A 19,861-nucleotide genomic window follows, 5' to 3' on the forward strand; every position below is an offset into this window, starting at 1 on the left:
GCCTCCTAAACCCCATCCTCACTCCCCCCGCTACACATTTTAAAGTATTAAGAGTATTCATGTGCATTTGTTGGTGCTCCTTGGGTGTGAGATTTATGTTAATGTGAATCTAAAAGTATTGGAAGGAAAGCTGAGATCAAAACTGAACGGCTTGGAGTACAGTTGAATTCAAGTTCTAACTTTCGGGACCCAAGGTAACATGGACGCTCGGGCAGTGAAACTTGCTTATGTTGTTTCACATGACTTTGACTGACTGTTGAGACTCAAAGCTCCCAGGAAAGGCTGGTTACAGACTTACAGCCCGTGCTGCAGACACTGTGCTGTGTGAGCACACATGTCTGGGTCCGTGAATGACACGTACGGTGGCTAAGCACTTTGCTTCTGTAAAAGAATAAACAAACCAGGGCACATGTGCTGTCCCAGAGGCTGTGTTTACCATGTGCGTCACAGGCCAGTCATGTTCTCTTGTAAAAAAATATATATATATAAATAAAAGAGCCTCAGAGCCGCAGTGCTCATTTAGCCAAAATAAACACAGGGCTTAGGGACTCGAAGGTAAGAATTTCCAGTGCACTCCCGATGGGCTGCTTTGGGGGTTAAGCAAAGGCAGCCCACGAGTGGCATGGATTGGCCCACGGCTGTTGTCTTGAGAAATAACGAACATCTTTGGAAGGAGGAAACCAAGCTGTGGGGAGCAGAGACTCGGCTAAGGAGTCAAGAGCAGGATAGGAGTGGACGATGGACAGTTTCAATTACATCGGCAAGTTTTACATGGAACTCTGACTTGGTAGCCGGATGAACCCAGGGCCAGGGAGGATTCTATTGGGTTGAGGCACCTCTGACCTCAGCAGGCACCTCTGGATTTTGACTTGAGCGAAGCCTTTCATTTGGGCGAGGAAAGCGGACCATTCGCTCTATCTAACCTACTCACCTCTCCTGGTCAGGGCAGCAGCAGCCCTCTCTTGCGGGGGGTGTGGATTCCTTGGGGCTTAAACCAGGCTTTCACTCAAAAAGAGAAACAGAGAAATCAGGTTTGGGCAAGCAGGATATGGAAAGTTGATGGTGAAACAATATTATCAACAGGCGTATATATTGCTAGTATGTTTTTTTGAATTGGAGTTGTTTTTCTTTTCCATTATATATTAACCACGAGACAGAAGCAATCTTATTCTTTAGGAGAGATCTATGTGTACCAGGTAAATCTTTAAGGAAATGCAACAAAAGTGGCCTCTGGACCGGGGCTTATTAGATAGTCTTAATCTTTTATATTTTGAGGTGTCTTTCATTTTCTGCCTCTTACTCATTTCTTGCCATAGAACATTTTCTTTTAATTCAAATCGCCTTGTATCTTCTGCTTGGGGTGTATACTTTGATTGCATACTGAGGTATGAGTCAGTAGTGAGGAGAAACAAGCCACGGAGAAAAAGAGAGCCATGCAGAGAAGGGTCGAGGAGGAGAGAGTGAATAAGCTGTGTTGTCATGTGATGTCTAAAGAGACGTTTTTTTTGCTGTTGTTCTAAACAATGTAGCCTGGGTGTGCTTTTCTTTTTTCTTTCTTTCTTTTCTCTTTTAAATCACTGACTATAGGCAAAGTGCCGTCATGTATCTTGTTCTAGAATTTAAGCTTTTACAAATGAAAAACTGTGTGTAAGGGTCGGGGGATGGGGGAAAACCAAAAAGGGGTGTAATTAAGGTGATGGATTATTTTTTCTTAACCAACACTTTCTTCTTTCAATAAAAGTAAAAAGAGTAATGAGGAAGCCAGTAAAAATATATAAAGCCCATAATCAGAGTTCTGTCGTTGTTAACTAGCCAGTTATTTTTAGCAGGTCGCAGTGGAAGCAAGAGTTCTTATTCATGTTAGAGGCTGTGGGCTTTGAACAAAGCAGGAGCAGAGACAGAGTCTAGTACCCTACCCGTCAGAGACCCATGGAAATCCCCCGGGTTGGGGGGGGGCGGGCGGCGGCAGTGAGAGTGAAGGATTCAGAAGTGCTGCGTCTACCACTGATAGATGCTAAAAGGAACATCAGTAGCTCCTGTTCAAGCCTGTGAACATGGGTTTTATGCCTCAGACCAGCTCTGAGGGCTGTCGGGCCCATCTCTTGGGTCTCACCTTGTGCAGTCCTCTGCAGTTTTCAACCAGGTAAAACCAGGAGAAAGTGGACAGCACAGGCTATCTCCTGGGCATAGAGGGGGCCCATTTTGAGCTAATGACAGAGCTGGCTTGGGTTTGACCCTACGCATCAGGTTTTCAGTTCTGTTTATTTGGTACCAACCGGCCCATCTCCGCCATTTCCCACCCCCATCTCTCTGTCCCCACCCTCATCCCCGGTCAATCTACCAGTGGGCTGCCTCCCGAGGCTTTGTCCCCCAGTGTGATGAGCCACATCCCAGGGTACAGGACGTGGGGTTGGCCTCAAATTCGCTCTTTCTTTGGCGTCCTTCCCTCCCACGGCTCTCTCCACTAGAAGCAGTTGCGAAACACATTGAGGGTTAATGGCGTTCCTGCAGTAATCCTCTGATGAGAGGCGGAGTATTCCTAAACCCTGCCAGGGCTCCAGATAGGCAGCTGTGGGGTGTGACTCCTTCTCCTTGGCCCCCTCCCCGTGATGCGCCCAGCTGCCAGATCAGGGCTGGGTATCGCTGAGCCGGGAAGCCTGGAGATGAGAAGTGTGTGACCCGCTCACTGCCTAGCTGTGGCTGCCCGCCTGAGGGGACGCCGAGGCATCCTTTGTGAGGTTCAAGGCACAGAGGCCTGACGCGCTCCCTCCCCCCGCACGTTTACCATTCATGTAAACAGCCGCAACGTCAGTTTCTCTAAGGGGAGAAGGAATTTCTTTTCGCTGGCTTTTCCTCTCTCCAGGAGCCGGAAGGACAAGCCTTAGTTTAAAAGAAGTAGCCTAGGCGTAGCGCAGGGAGATCAGCTCGGTGCTTTGTGACCACCTAGAGGGTGGGATAGGGAGGGTGGGAGGGAGCCGCAAGAGGGAGGGGATATGGGGGTGTATGTATACGTATAGCTGATTCACTTCGTTATACAGCAGAAACTAACACACCATTGTAAAGCGATTCTACTCCAATAAAGATGTTAAAAATAAATAAATAAAAGAAGTAGCCTAAGTGCCACCAAAGAGGGGACAAGCGTCTGAGACTTCAGCCAGCCACAGATCTGAGTTCAGGGGGTTAGACAGATGTGGGAGACCACCAGGTCTCCCGCTAACCTAGTGGAAACCTTCCGGCGATCCCCACACACACCGAGTGCAAGGCAACCCAGAAGGGTCATTTCACAGGGAAATTTTGCACTCTGCATTCTTCTTCCCAACAGATCAGTGGGCGTGACCACATTCTTCGACTCTCTTCTGTAAACTTTTCTAGAGAAGCCAGCCTTCTCTTTTGTTTGTTTAATCTCACAAATTACATAAGTCTTTCATCTGAAATGCCCCTTCACCAGCTCTTCGTTTTCAACCTATGCATAAAAGACCGCAGACAGGCCAGGCCTGAAACAGTCCTGATTTGCAACGAGCCTTTTTGTTTGTTCCCCTCTGAGAGAGATGATTTACCTTTGGTGTCTTTCGAAACATTTCTTTTGGAAACTTGGGTGACTCCTCCGGGTCCGGAGGACATGTCATAAACTTAGCTGTAGGAGATGCTGTCTCTTTCCGGTGATTCAGTGAGAACTCAACTGAGACAGTCCTCAGACAGCTTCCAACAGACGTAAGAGGCAGAAAGGGGGAGGGCTGCTTCGTGTTCCATCCCTACGTGGTTAGAACAGGGGTCTGCACACTTTTTCTGTAAAAGGACAGATCGTAAATATGTTGGGCTTTATGACACTCTGTGTCACCACTACTCGCTGCCACTGTAGCACAGAAGCAGCCAGAAGCCATATGTAATGAGGGTGGCCGTGTTCCAAGACGTGCGGAAATAGGCAGTGAGCCAGATTTGGTTATCTGACCTCTGGGCTCCAGCACGGGCGGAGGATTTGGTCCACGTGCTTCCCGTCCTGACCCTGCCACTTCCCAGCGGTGTGAGCTTCCTCTGAGGGCTCTGGGCCATCTCTAGGGTTTCACTGTGTGCTGCCCGCCCCCCTCAGTTTTCCTACAAGTAGAACTGGGAGAAAAATCACTTATCCTCTCAGGTTCTCAGCTCTCCCATCTGAAAGTCATGAAGAATAAAGATGATTCACCGTATAGCCCAATGCCCGGCACCCCGGAAGTGTCCGTTCATTATAGTTGTAGTTATGGTCACATTTCCCAATTGCTTATTCATTCTGTAACCCTAGTTGCACAATAGGAATGGAAGAAAGCTACCGACAGTGTCATTTTTTCCCCATATTTTCCTTCCATGCATGGCTTCTTAGAATTTGTTTCTCAAACTTCAAATTCTCCACCTTCACATTACCGCTTTCTCCAGGTGGCTCAGAACTTTGCAGGTGGAAGCCTGCTCAACCTTGCAAATACACTTGGAGTTACTGACTATTTAAATGTCTGTTTCTCATTATCTCACACGATGAGAAAACTTCATGGAAAATTAGAAGGTAGAAATTAATGGAAAATAGAAGAGGCGTTGAAAGCAGTTTTCAGTTGGGGGGAAAACAAGGTATGTGAGTAAGTGGGGGACGTTAGAACAATCAGAGGGGACGTTCAGGTCCACACGTCACCGGTGCTGGGCAAGGTTGAAGTCACCTGCATTCTTTCTGCCATCCTGGGGGACGTGGCCCTGGCTCCTGTGTTGTGAAGCAAAGGCCCAGCCATCCCATAGGGCTGAGGGGGGCAAGTGGGGCTAAAATGCAGCCACTCACCAACCTGGGTACCTGGTGCAGGCAGCATCTGCCCAAAGGGGGCACCTTTTTGCAATTTGACACAGAGGCATGGTATGAGCTAACAGGATCTAACACTTTCCAAGAATAACTATTCTATGAAGTACCATTAGATCATCAACATTTTTTCCAGGGAGTCTGAATGTAGGTCCAAAGTTCATTCCTCCATTCATCTGTCCACTCATTCATCTAATCACCCACCCACCCACCCACCCATCCACCCACCCATCCACCCATCCATCCATCCATCCACCCACCCATCCATCCATCCACCCATCCACCCATCCACCCATCCATCCATCCATCCACCCATCCACCCATCAGACATTCCTGGGATCGCTGCTGTTATCTGCAAAGGCACTTTGAAAGGGGATTTAACCCCTATTGATCTATCACCTTCCTTTTCTCTGGCTAGCAAACCACAGCCTCGTTAGCACACAGCCCCTGAAGACTGCCACAGAGCCAGGTTCCAAACCAGCGAACCACCAGCCTGTGGGAGCTGAGTCTCTTTAGCTGGAGAATGTCCTAAGAAACTCTGGCCCCGAACTGCAGGTCATCAAAAATTGCCTGAGGGGGGTGAGAGGAGGGCTGTTAGGTGTATCCTCTCTTTTCTGACTCCTTTAACAATAAAAGCACAAATTCATATAGTATGTTTTCTCATTTCTCCAAACAACTGTCCAAGGAAAAAGTTTAAGGAACCAATGTGACGTCCACCAAATGGCTTTTGTCTCTAAAATTTTCTACATGGCAATCATTTCTGGGGAGGGGAGTGTTAGCGGGAAAGGGGAAGAGGGCTTTATAATAAAGTGGGGTTTGTCTTCCAAAGCAGAGCAGAACTTGAGGCGAGGGGTCTATCTCTGATTCTGAATCTGTAATCCACAGAATGCGATCTCTTCTTCTCCAGCGGGTCCCCTAGATCCTCCCCGCCGTGCCCCAACTTTGTCTCTATCCTAAGCCACACTTTAGGAGTCACGTGAAGGCCCCAGCCCCGGCGCGTTGAGCCCTAGGGGATGTATTTAATGTTGAGAACCAGCATTTTGGCTGAGGGAAAGCAAACCTTTGAACCGAGACTATGCGGTGTTGGTGAGAACGTGAGCAGTTGTGACAGTTTTCTGCTTGACAAAAATTGGTGCTCCTGCTTCGTGGTCTGGTCAGGCGCTTCTGAGGGGAAAGTTAATCCCTGCGGATTTACCGCCTTCCTTTCCTCTCACGGTGAGCTGCAGCCTCATTAGAGAATGGGGTTCACCGTGGAGAGGCGGTGGCACAGAGGAACTTGGAGCCCATCCCTGCACACTTTGCTGTTGCTCGTGCATTCTTCTGAGCCCACATGAAAATCCAATGGCAGGATGGTTGCCAGGCAGCAGATACTCTTGGTGACCTGAATAATGAGTCGACACCAGTTCCTTGTGACTCACGAGCTGGCCATTTCAAGGAGCCATTTTCAGTGCCTTGCTTTCTCTTTCAGTTTCTGTGCATAATTTTCAATATGGTCACAGAGAGAGAGGGAAGGAGGGAAGGAGGGAAGGAGGAAGGGAGCTTTCGCAGCTACAGTAATGAAATGATTAAAGGATGGAGGGCTTCCCTGGTGGCGCAGTGGTTGAGAGTCCGCCTGCCGATGCAGGGGACACGGGTTCGTGCCCCAGTCCGGGAAGATCCCACATGCCGCGGAGCGGCTGGGCCCGTGAGCCATGGCCGCTGAGCCTGCGCGTCTGGAGCCTGTGCTCCGCAACGGGAGAGGCCACAACAGTGAGAGGCCCGCGTACCGCAAAAAAAGAGAGAAATAGGAGTCTTCACCTCAGTTCAGTCTTTTCATCACGAGCATTTATGGAGCGCCTTCTTGGTGCATACCCTGAGGTAGAAACCAAGATGAGAGCGAGTTCTTCTGCTTGAGAGCTCTGCGTCTCGTGAGGGGGGCGTGAAAATATAAATGAGGCTTGTCTGCATCTTGAGCAGAGATCCACCCACAGAGTAGGACCAACGGCGCACGGAGAGGGCAGCAGCACCTCCCGCCCGTGGCTCCCACCTGGGGTATCACATGGATGGAGGCGATACATCTTTCTGGACCCCTACTTGACGGAGGCAGCTAGGAGGAATGTTTCATAGGTTAAGCATACACCATTTTTCAGAAGTAAGGATCATGTCTGGTTTTGGCAAGCTCAAAATCTCCTGGTCCCACTCTGGGCCAGATTCTCATCTGATGTGAATGGTTGGGAGAATCAAGCTGTAGCACCGTTTTACATCAAATGGGACTCTAGCCAGTCGTTCCCCAGAGTTACCCTGGGCTTAAATCTACAGCATCATCTCCATGGCAACCAGAGGCTAGCCAGTGAATGTGGTTGCCTTCTAAATCCTCTGCTAGCTTCTCTTCCGTCCGCTGTCTTTTCCGTGATTAGAATGTGCTCTCACTTACTCTCGCTCTCACATACCTACTATCATTTTGCATTCACATTTCTTCGTTGCAACTTCCTTCCAATCAGTTTTTTAAATCCTCCATTCAATTAAAAAAATGAAGATGCACTACTCATTGCTTGACAGTGGTAATTGACCTGTTTAGACAAGACCAGGCTGATTTTCAGTGGGCATGGAAGCCTTGGCAAACCAAAGTGGAATTCGCCTTCAAGTCTAGCCAGCCTAATTAATACATTGTTTGAGAATGCTGGCCAGCCAGACCAAATATTGTATTTCCGTGCATTCGGAGAATCAGTGCTATGGAATCCCAGAAGTCATATCAGCATCACTTACTTGCATGTATTCCTCTGTGTGTGTGTGCGTGTGCGTGTGTGTATGTGTGTGTGCATGCGCGCATGTGTGTGAATCATAATGCTTCTATATATTATACAGTAATTGTGGTTTAACAGAAAGAAGAAAAGAGTTTTGGAATCACACAGCTCTTGGTTGAATATCGAACTTCCCACTTACTTGCTGTATAACCATTCATTTAACCTCTCTGAGCCTCTATTTCCTCACCTGTAAAATGGGTCTGACAGTACCTACCTCATAGGGTTGTAAGTAGGAAATAATATCAATCATTGAAAAGTGCTTGGCACACACTACTCAGGACCATCTTATTCCCCTGTCCCCTTCCCTCTCCACTCCAAAGCATGTGTGTGTTTCTTTTCTTTTCTTTTCTTTTCTTTAATTAAATTTGGATTAGTCTGCATGCTCTCAGCCTAGCAACACTCTTCTGTGTCTCTCCACCAGGGGGCACCCTCCTACCGGGGACCGAGCCCACAGTGGACACGGTGCCCGTGCAGCCCATCCCAGCCTACTGGTATTACGTTATGGCCGCCGGGGGCGCCGTGCTGGTGCTGGTCTCCGTCGCGCTGGCCCTGGTGCTCCACTACCACCGGTTCCGCTATGCGGCCAAGAAGACCGATCACTCCATCACCTACAAAACCTCCCACTACACCAACGGGGCCCCTCTGGCGGTGGAGCCCACCCTAACCATTAAACTAGAGCAAGACCGCAGCTCGCACTGCTGAGGGCCGAAGCAAGGACGGCACCCAAAACAAACAAGAAAGACTGCAAACACGTTGCCTCGATTTTGCACTTTTTTCTCCTCGCCTAGTCTCTGTGTGAACGCTCAGACATCTCTCTCTCGGGGCCCAAACCCTGTGCGCTCGTATCCATCCCGACCATTCTCCTTGGGTTCTTTTGTTTGTTTGTTTTCCTTTTGTTGATTCCAATGCTGCATCTTGGAATACGAGAAGAGATCCACCCCTAAGCACTTCACCACTCAAGGCTCAGCTGGTTTCCTTCCAGAGACTGGTTCCCTGTTTCTTCCCCTTGCCTTATCCCATCCCTCCTCTCAGTGGGCAGTCAGTCTGCCAGGAGACTTGAGGGGAGACCTGGATCTGTGTGTTTGTACATGGTATACATTTGCGCGTGTGACTAGCTCTGTGTGTGCATGGGTGTGAGAGAGAGACTGGCTCATTGCAGGGGGGAGTGTGTGGGTGTGTTCAGAGAGGGCCCCCATTAACTCTTGTGTTACTTCTCCGGGGGTACATGTTCTAGAAAATAATATACTGTACTAGTTTTGTTTACTTGGAGAAGAGATTGAAGCTTTTTGTTGCCTTATCTAGCTCTGGCTGGGTTTCTGTTGGCTACCATTGTCATCTCCAGGTACCTAAAAAACTAGAGGCCATGTGAAAAGAAGTGTGGCCCCTCTCATTCCTATCCCCATGCCCAACCCACCTGACCCAAGAGGAAGGTTCCCCCACTGCACTCAGACATGACCCTTTGTCCTGTCTCGGGTGTCTTTGAAGTCACATGACAACAGCCATTTGGGTGCGTGTGGAACCATCTCTACTTCCAGCACTGAAGCAAATCTGTCTCATGTTGCCTTATAAAAGAGAAGCTCATAATGAATGTTTAGCTTTTATTGGTTAAGTCCAATCTTGGAATAAGTCATAGAGAATAACAAATCTGAGACTGATGTAGGAAAAGCAGTAGCCTGTTGAGAGCACGAGGAGATGGGGGAGAAGGAAGGATGAAATGTAGTCTTTAAAAAACGTCCTCACCCCTGGGCATTCATTGTGCCCTGCTTAGGATGGGATAGAGTAAGAAGGTTAAAAAACGTATTCTTTGGTGTCATATTGATCATTGTAATAGCGTTTGTAAAATGTGGGGGGAAAGGGGTCATTTGCTTTCCTTTCATGGTGTAAATGGGTGCCTGAATGTATAGCCACTAAAATATATGGCTGTTCACCTGACTTATTTGAATATTATGAGAGAATAAAAAGTTATCAGTTTTCTAAAATGTACCAGTGTACTACCCCTTAAAGCGTTCATGGCATCTGGCAAATACACCCTTAGAGGCTGGCCTGGCATTTCCAGATGTTGCTGCATCGTCAGGAGAAGGTATAATGAAGATAAATCCTTTGCTGCCCATTCGTCCTCTCTAAACAGTGCAGGGAGAGGGATATTAGAGATAAATTGCCTAATGATATTTACGAAGGATAGATTCGATAATGAAGTCAATTTCATTGATAGAAAATGCGTATTTTAACGAGATTCTCAGTGTACTGGGCTCAGCCTTGGGGGTGTTTATTTCTCACCTTCCTGCTAGGAATCCACTGAGGAAGTGTAAGATTCTCTCCAAAGATGGTTGCCTGGGCTGAAAGCCTCCAGGTACCTTCTGAGGACAAAATACTAATGATTTTTTTTTTTTTTTTTTTGGCTACTTGGGAGAGAGAGACTCTTAGCATTCTTTCGGAATATCCACATAGATCCCTCCAACACACACACACTCACTTTTGCATCTGCTTTGTTTCATCCTCCTGAAAGAATGGTGCTCTCCCACTCTTATTCTATTTCAAAGAGCTGGTCTGTCTCAACCACAGCAGCCCTGCCAGGAAAAAAGATGAAAGGCTAGAGCATGAGCTACCTTGAGATTTCAAGAAGTGTCTTACCCCAGCTGAAGATGGAGAAAGAAAGACGGAGTGAGGGAGGAGGGGTGGCAGGATACCATGGGTACCTTGTGATGACTTCCATGCCAATCACTAAGGGCTTTTTGTCTCAGGTATCTGTATCCAGTGATGCATTTGGGGTCAGGCATCCCTTGAAATGATTGACATCCCTATAGGCACCCCGTGGAGGCGTGGTGTCAGGATATTCCGAAATTACACCTGGAAAGTCTAGCCAGTGTAGGAACTGTCTGAGTTACCATACACCCTTGAGGATTTCCCTTCTTTAAAAGAAGATGACAACAACTTTGTGAAATTTGCTGTATCTTTATCTGATGCCCCATGTGGCATCATCTTTATGTACATGCTGTCGTTGAGAATATGAGACTGCTCAAATCTCTGTGACTCCCATGATGCACTTCAGCTGGGGATGTCACACTTCTCTCTCTGTCTCTCCCTCTCTCTGCTCTTGCAGCCCAAGTGACTTTCATAGTATTATCCAGGTACTATGCTAAAAGGGAAGCTCTTCTATTAAATGTCATGCCTTGCAGCTTTAAAAAGCAAAATCTGTATTTCATGGAGGGAGGGAAGGGTCCCTCTCTTCCAAGAAAAATAGACCAGACAGGTGAATGCATGCATGCATGTTTAGAGCTGCTTCTCAGAAGACAAAGAGGTGATGGCAACTATTAAAAAATTACTGAATGAATGAATTGAAGGTCTAGCTCAGGCTGGTACAGTATTTGCCTTAGTAGAGCTTTCATGTTAACAGCTCCAGGAGGGGAAACCCTTACCTCTGGGTTAAAAATCCCTTCCTTGGTATTACGCTAGCAATTGCTATCCCCTAATTGCCGGTGAAGGCAGAAGAAAGAATAAAAAGGATCATAGCATTGCCATTGACAAAACAGAATGCTGAAAATAAATTGTCTTTTCCTTTGTCCCACATTTTTGGGATTAAAGCCAGGATAGGATAGGAAATCCAGTAATATTTCTGAGGTTGATACCCCATCTTTAAGAAGACCCTGTCTTTAAAAATGAAACTAGCAGGCAAGTAAACACCTGAATAATCAAAAATTACCAAAGAACAACAACAAAACAAGAAAACTTAAAGATTTTTACTTCCTATTCTTATCCCCTCGCCCTATAACTGTGACATCTCTTGCATTGCTCAGTTGCCTGTGTGTCAAAATAACTTGTGGACGTTGGAAACTATTTGAATGTGTATTGTGTGGAATGTAATAAAGTGATGATATTTTTATACAAACATCTGGGGTTTTTTTTTCACCTTGGCTTGAGAGAACAAAGTTGAAATGTAGGCTGTGAAAGAACTGATGTTTCCAAAGTTTATACATCGCCTTCTGAGCCACAGGGCATTTCTATGGGAGGTAGGTTGTTCTCCTTGAGGCTGAATGCCAGCTTCTCCTTCTTTTATTTTTTATTACTGCTTGTTAGGAGTTTTATCCAATTTGTGCAGCTGAGCCAATTTTTATGATTGGTGTGGGATTTTGCAAAAGTTGCTAAGTGCTAAATTACTCAATGTGATTCCACAAAATTTCTCTTGATGGTAAATCCCCGGAGATTGGACTCTACTTTCAAAGGGCCCCCGGGGGGGCAGGTGGGATGAGAGAAGCTGAATCATGTACTCATCTCTGCAGAGACAGATAGCTTCCTTTGGAGAAGAAGTAGTGACGTCTCACGCCTTGCCTACCAAATGATTACTTCCACGGGGACGTCGATGTCCAATTTATGAGCACTTTCCCAGACAAAATGGGAACTTGTAGCATGTTCAGGCTCGAAGATATTCCAGACTTTGGAGCAAATAAGGAAGATAATAATATGATTACTGTGAACCTGGAAATATCATGGCGGAACATTTTATAAAAGGAACAATTCTATGACAACTTTGAAGAGGGGGACTTGGGGAAACTTACTCAAAAGCCAGAGCTTATTGACGAGTATTTTTCTTTTGGGTCTCTTTCTTGAGTAGTTAGTGATATAGTTATATAAAATAGTTCTCTCTGAGGGGTATTAGGGGCAAAAAATCTAGGAAAGACAGCCTCCCAGCTATTCAGTGTTTCTAGATGGTGGTCAAAAGAGGTGGTGGAAGAATTTCCCATCACTCCCTATTCGTGGGGTGTATTAGAAGCATTCCATCAACCCAGGAGCCTTCCTCGGAGTCTGAGAACATCCCTAAAGGTCCCAAGAAAAGGGGCTTGTCCAGGAGATCCTATTTCTGTCAGAATCCTGCTTTTCTTCCTTTCTAAACCTAGATCCAGGAAGGAGTACTTCTTACAGCTATAAACCTGCCCAAGTGGTGGTAAAGGAAACAGGCTTCTGGGTTTTCAGATCTTACAGGAAGTGTTGTCAGTACACATGGCTCAGTCTAGATGTCACTGTCTGTCCTCTGCAGGAGAAAAGAGCAGAATGTCCATGTTTAGAGCATTGTTTGTTCCTCTAATGACAAGCGTCATTACCCATTTTGTCTACATAACATTTGGCCATTCTTAAAGCCATTTGTTCCCATTAGCAAAAGATGAAATGAAAGCATCTCAGAAGCATTTATTTCCAGCACAGAGCCAGGCTCAGTCAACATTTTCATGAGCTGTCCTGGGACCACACTTGCCCGAGTGAATGAAATTAGCCATCGCTTATGCTTCGTTAGCAATACTGCTTTGGGATTCACCTTTGAGAATTTCATCATTGCTTTTCCCACCTTGGTTCTGGTCCCAAGGCTTATTCTACGTGCACTCTCTCTTCCCCAAAATAGCAGACTGTTACGATTCTGATCTTAGGCGTCAAACACAGCACTGTTATCAGTATGGTATTTCAGACCTAACCCAAGCATAAATGTTACAGAAACTGTATTTCCATGGGTCATAAACACCAGATATCAAGGCCCAGGATCGTCTGTCTTGGCTCCTGCCTGGCCTTATGATAGTTTAAATGTGCGTGCTTGCGGGTGAAGCAAGACTCTGCCCTCCTAAGCCCAGATACCTGCAGCCTGGCCGATCGGCTGTGGCCCTGTGTTTGTTTTCATCACCTCTCTTCACTGACTCTGCAGTTGTTTTGCACGAACATTGTTGGCCTTTCTGTAATCTCTGATGAAAAGAGCTTCATTTTTAAGTTTTAATTTGTCCGTGTTATGGGCTCCACATCTGAGCCGAACTGCAGATCTGTAGGTGCGGCTTGTTTTCTCTCTTTGATTGTGTGCATCGCTGGGGCTCTTGCAGCTGTAATTTGCCTTTCATCCACTTCAGTGACGGCCCAAAGAAAACACAAAAGAAATCCAACCAGAGGAAAAGGAGGGGAGAGGGAAACACCAGCCAATGGTCTTATAATCAGCAGGGGAAAGATCAGCTTATATAAATAAATTAACAGCTAGGAACAGTGTAGGATTTAATGAAGCCTGACACAGATCAGGTGCACTGGAGTATGTCTCGAGGTTCGATATAATCAGAAACCTGCGCCTTTAGGAGGCGTCAGGCCACAGGCCTCAGCCAGACGACATTTGCACTGTGTGGAGGAGTTCCTTTTGGCCCCAAACTTAAGCATGGAAGAGATGCAAGATTTGGGGACTTGCCAAACAGAAAACCCCCTTTTAGCATGGTTTCTACATGGCACAGGGCAGAATCTTGGTGTTTCAGGGCAGACAGCAGAAACCATTCTTGCCCCAAGCCCAGTGGACAGGACACCCAGAATCCTTCTGTTCTCTTTCCAGTAAAGTAATTGTTTTTGGGCTTTGCTGTCACTGACTTCCAAGCTCCCAATAAAACTGAAGTCCCACGGCATCGGACCAACAAATAGGAAAGGCCATTTGAAGAGTCAGCAACAGACGTGCTGGAGGCAAGACTGGCCCTGGGTGGGGAAAACACCTATTCTTGGAAGCTCATGACCGGAGTCATTATGATACTGAAAAAGGCCGTTGGGGAAAATTTTAAGATGGTCTCTGGTTAGGTTTCTTTTCATTTCTTTTTAACTTACAAGTTATACGTGACTATATCCTCAAAAAGTGCAAATAATTTTTCTAAAAAGAAGTTCATTTCATTGCTAACCAGTCCCAACCCCCTCCCCAGAGGGAACCATGAGAAATTGTTCGAGGTATATATTTCCAGGCCTTCTTTTATACCTTTACAAATGTATATGTTCATGTCTAATTACGCAGTTTGCTTTCGTTGGGGTTAGTTTGGTTTTGTGTAAATAGTATCAACATTTGCTCACTGTGCTGGATAACTTGCTTCTTTCCATTTGATAAAGCCTTGAGGATACTTTGTTGCATGCTGACAGGTTTACCCCATCCTTTTCAGATATTGTCTAGCATTTCGTATCATGTCGCTGTACCGCAGTTTATTAACTGCTCCCCTACTGGTGGTCATTCAGGTTGTGTCTAGGTTTTCTTTGTATGATAAACAATACTGCAGTGAACATCCTTGAGGTTGCCTCTTTGTGCAAGTTTCTCTGGGATAGAATATCTGGGTCAAATGGTGTGCCTGTTTACATTTTAATAGATGCTTCAGGTGGCTGAGTTTTACCTTTAAAATGAACCTGCCCCCATTTGAGAGGGTAACAAACCAGTGGACACCCTGCATTATATCCCCTGTCATGTGCAGAAGCCACATAATCTCTGTGACTATCTCTCTCTCTTTCTCTAAAGTGGGCGGAGTGCTTGCAAGGGAAGACTGAGGACAATTTTAGTTGAAGGGAATTTTAATCACAGGGACTTTTTTTAATGCTGATTTGCGGAGAATGTGAGCCTGGCTATAAGATGCAGCTCGCTGGAGCTGTGGCCACCGTAGCCCGGGAGTTAATTCTATCCCTGGTTCAGCAGGCATAGCCCTGTTCTCCATGATTAATGAGTTCCACTTGGTTTCTTCAAAGAGTGACTGTGCTGTGCCTTGCTGTTACTTATTTATGTTTTCTACTAAAAAAATCGTGTCAAAAACATCCTTTAAGGTCAGTGCACATTATTGTGCTGCAGACAAAAATATTCCAACAGCCACAAGGAGGCCCACGTGCCAACAGAAAGTCCCTAATCCTGTGGCCTTGTGCCCAAGGGCCCCATAACGGCCCTGAGAGGAGCAGGCCTTCCTGGCTGAAAGGAGGCACCCAGCTTCTTTCTGAGGAGGGTCAGGGCTAATGCGACCCGAGGAAAGGTAGTAGGAAGTGCAGTGGCTTTCCAGTGGGAGGTTTCAATGTGCAGGCAAAGCTGCTAGCCCCAAGTGGCTCCAGAGAGGAAGGACAAGTAGAAGAGAAGCCAAGGGAGCCATTAGTTCAAAACACCGTTTCTTCTAAGAGTTGCTACCCTTGTTTGTACTGTGCGTTTAGACCAAGGGGTCAAAGTAATGTGACTTTGACGCTGAGCGTAGTGGATAGTGTGACGGCCGTATATGAGCTTTGCCAGCTTTCTCCAACCTGCCAGAAATCCAGGACTGCTGCCTCTAGGGCTTGAGACTTGGGTATAACTCTTGGTGGCTCAGGGGAAAAAGTAGCACAAGAGTGAGGTGTGGGTGAGAGACATGGGCGTGCACACACACACAAGCTTGTTTTGTCTTCTATGTGTAATTGTGCAAAATTGAACCCTTTTAGTATCATTAACTGACACACCCGAAGGCAAAGGCTCTGATCCAGAACGGGAATGGTAGGCACCACGTCTTGGCTTTCAGCAGCAGCAGTTTCTTTCTCAGGCGTCAGGACTCATTAACCGGATGCTGGACTGGATTTCGGAACTCGCTAGAGAGCAGCCAACTCCAGTGATGAAGGGAATGCGGAGAACGCTTTGAGCCTGAGGTGGCCTTAACCGAAGTCCTGTTCTCAGTCGGCCTGCTGGTTACTGAGGCTCCTTTCAGCACAGTCTGTTACGAATCTTTTCCTCTCTTTGCATCTCCCTGCTGCCACCAAGGGGCTGGGAGAAGGGATACAAGGACCCCGAGGGCCGTGTGGTCTTCCGTCTCGCTTCTCTGGGCCACTTCCGACAGCTGGTACCGAGGTGGGAAGATAGTCACTAGGACGGAGACTGGGGCTGACGTGGGTTGTCAAAGGAGCCCCCAAGGTGCCTCATCACCTCGGCCAACTGCACACCAGGATCGCGAGCTCGGGAATGGCGTCCACGGGAAGCCCTGAGCTCTCACCGCCGTCATCATTTCCGGGCTCTGAACTCCTCACAGGGCCACCGTCCCCTCCTCTTTCCCCAAGAAGGACCTGTTTCCACCTCCCTATCTACCTCTGGGTCGGGTGTGGTTCATCTTCAACCTCCACCCTCCCCTTTCTGCAGCTGCCCCCTCTCTCGGTGGCTCCTCTTCTTCTCTCTGGCATTCCTGCACTTTCTCCCCCTCCCTCCACCACGGCCTCCTGCCAGAAGAGCCCGTCAGATTCCCAACACAGAGGCTTCATTGCTTGCTTCCTCCAAGTAGCTGCATTTTTACAGGAGACCAAACCTAAGGTCGGAGGAATTACTCTCTTGTGTTATAACCACAGTTCTCAGCCACCAGCAAACTTTTGGGGGAAATCATCTCTTGGATGGGCAGAGAGAGGTACCTCTTTGGAAGCCCTAAAATCTTATCACAAGGTCACGGATCCTTGTGTTCAGAAGAGCCCAACTTTTAAGTAAAGCAAACTCTCTTGGTGAGATACATGTGTGTAGAGAGTTTTTTCCCAAGGACCTACAACAGAGAGGGACAATCTTTAAGAAGACATTGCTTTTCACATTGGAAGTGCATGCAGTTTTGCTTCTTCTCCATCCTTTCACTGGTCCCAGGTAATACCAAACCTCTCCACCTGTGCAGTGTTTCCATTTATGCACTTCTTGAACCTTGGGACTGGAGGAGAGGAGAAATGTTAACGCCTATTGGCAAACTCCCTGAAATGTGAAGATATGAGACTTTTTTCCTAACATCTCAGGAAAAACATCAAGAACGCAGTGGAAGGGGGACACTTTTCTCCGAACTTTTCTTTTTCCCACCTTCATACCCTCAGAGAAGGTAGCCAACAAAAGAAGGCCCTCTTTCTTGTGGACATACCCACTTACAGTAATGGAGACTATCTCTGATTTCTCAAAGACCTAGAGCAAAGCAAAGATTCCAGAATTTTCCTCCCTCAGCCTTACTGGTTTTTTCCAGCCTACACAATCATGAAGCCTATGTTTATAACTACACATTTCTGTGGCGTCTCCTTTTTCTTATTTTCACGCCATCGTTGGGGCTCAGTGGAGCCATTCTGGCCTCAGCTGCTCATCTGCCTCTGCACTTGGAAGTATTATTAGGTCATTTCACGGCCTTCTCATTTGCAGTCAGTATTTCCAATTCTTTTTAGTGTTTCCTCCTGATTATTCAACGAAAAATAATAGAAAATCATGTTCAAAGTCTTCTGGTATCACAAACCGAGCCCCCTTTTCTTTTCCAGCTTGAAACCATTTGAAAACTTAAAAATTATATACTTTTTTCCATGACTTTGCATAGATTTGGCTATAGCCCAAGAGATAAAAAACCCACGATAAAGGATCTTCTGGTGGTGTTTCTAAACTCAAGCCAAACCCAGCATGGGATGAATGGTTCTCAAGTAGCCTGACTCTAATGGAGGAGCTTTGGCAAACGTTCGATCTACATCTGAACTTTTGGCTCCCTCTAGCAACAGGGGATGAACAAACTGAATTAGGGAAATTAAGTGTGGTAGGGAGTAGGAACCTTCAGCCAATACTAAATATTACACTGAATTAAACACGTTGAAGGGCCAAGAAATATCTGCTAGTCCTTCATGAGTTCTCATTTATTGAGATCACAGTGTTGTGTCTCCTGCTGGGATCAGAACAAAGTGACTGAGAGAATTTTCTGAAGGCTACTCCCATCTGAGAGGTCCAGTGTGATTTAGTTGGCTCGGGGGGTTCGGGAACTTGGAATCAAACTCAACAAGGGCTCTAAGTGGCCAAGAGCTAATCCCAAATAAATCACAGCCCCGAACAAGGTGTCGAAAAGGTGGCTGACTCTCAGTTCTACTGCCGAGCTCTTCAATGACTTACTGCATTTTTCTACCCTCCTTCCTCAATTTCTTCGTCCTTGAAGAAGACGCGATGACCCCTGGTATCCTTGAAAGCGAATGGTTTCAGTGATTTGCTCTGTAGGCATCTCTTCAATCCTTGCTTTAAAGGCTGGTTGCAGTTTGGTGGGTTGAGTGGACGTGTGGGTTAACTGGCTTCTCACCAGGTCTTGTCAGCCCTGCCTCAGCTAAGGTGGAGGCTTCAAACTTGGGGAACCATTTACTAGCTCTGTCAGTTCCTCAGTTGCCCCTGAGCAGGACTGGTTCCTAAGCTAAACGAGCAAGTATGGAAAACATGGAACCTCATGGCTTCCTTTCACCTGTCCTTTGCATGGTCTTCTCCTTCCACGGGCACCTTCAGGTGGATGCCTTCAGATGTGACCACCTCCAGGAGAGGACAGACCCGGGGTGAAGACGGGTGGCGAGCCCTTTTCTGTTGAAGTTGCCTTGTCTACAGCCAGCCGCCCTTTTCAGGGAAGCCTCAGCAGAAAGGCCATCAGAGCTTTCTCATTTTCTTCCTGTAAAGATGAGTTCTCAAGCAGGAAGGAACATCAGTGCTTACTTTACAGAGGAGCAAGCTGAGACCCAGGGAGGGTCAGAGACTTGTCCCGGCTCTCACACCTGGGCGAAGTGGCAGAGCTCAGGGGAGAAGGAGGAAGCCTGCTCCCAGTCTAGCGCTCCTCCATATTCCGTGCTGCTCCCCTTCGGGTACCGGCCTTAGAGTGTGTCCGCTACACATTCTGGATGGCCAGCCTGTCATCAGCTTCCACCGGGCCTCTCAAGCCACTGCTCGCAGTTGGCCTGGAAGGGACTCTTGAGAGAAAGCCAGCATGCGTTGGTGTCCTGATGGGTGTGCCAGTGATCCAGGGATGGATGGTCTTAAATCATTTATCTAAAAGTAGCCAGTGGTTTGGGGTACACTCCTCACTCTCTTAACTATCTTGTGAGGCTCTTTTTTTTTTTTGATGTAGAAAGTAAACAGAACAATGTCAATGAAAATATACTCACAGCAGCCACGGCATAGGAGATGTGGTGAAAGGGAAGGTCGAAATTTTTCTGTAACTGCAGAAAAGCAAACTAATCCCAAAGGACCCTAATTTAAGAGAAAAAAAAAGAAGCAAATAAGGGAGAGAGAAAAGATAAAGTGTGTGTGTGTGTGTGTGTGTGTGTGTGTGTGTGTGTGTGTGTAAGAGAGAGAGAGGGTGGGAAGGAAACTCTAAATGAGAGAGGGCATTCTTGTTTTAGACCTAAACCACACTCGGGGAATTTTCCGTTTACAGGTTGGAGTGTCTGGGGCATTTCTCTTGCATGGCATGTGTGATCTTACAGTGCCAGGCAGTGCTCCAGACCCTTCTGGGAGAATCACATCTTTTTAGAGGAGGCAGAGCTCATGGCTGGGTGTGGCTGTTCCCCATTTGTGCTGTAGGGTTGCAGTGTACTGACAAGGGTGCTGGAGAATATTTGACTTGTGAGCGGGCAGGGCAATCTCTGAATGCCTCAGTGGATCTGATAAAAATGAATACAAGCCCCAAACCAAGAGATCAGTGTGCGAGTAAACAGGCTCGGGTGCCGGGCTTGAGGCCATCGCCATCCCTCGCAGCAGCCTCCATTCCAAAGCTGT

The 19,861-nt window shown here is 46.9% G+C and overlaps 1 protein-coding gene across 8 annotated transcripts in view; it reads left to right on the forward strand.

The window, feature by feature from the left end:
- The window catches only part of NRP2 (neuropilin 2), a 116,254-nt gene that overhangs the window by 87,033 nt on the left and 9,360 nt on the right, over positions 1–19,861 (forward strand). For 3 of the 8 annotated variants that reach the window (XM_004262817.3, XM_049712344.1, XM_004262818.3), the window contains exon 16: positions 8,015–11,479. The exons of 4 other annotated variants lie outside the window; for them this stretch is intronic. In XM_004262817.3, the coding sequence (XP_004262865.1) occupies positions 8,015–8,295 (281 nt within the window). In that variant the 3' untranslated portion in view covers positions 8,296–11,479. One more of the 8 variants, XM_033429411.2, reaches the window with a different exon arrangement.

Source organism: Orcinus orca, chromosome 7, assembly GCF_937001465.1.
Source record: "Orcinus orca chromosome 7, mOrcOrc1.1, whole genome shotgun sequence".
NCBI lineage: Eukaryota > Metazoa > Chordata > Mammalia > Artiodactyla > Delphinidae > Orcinus > Orcinus orca.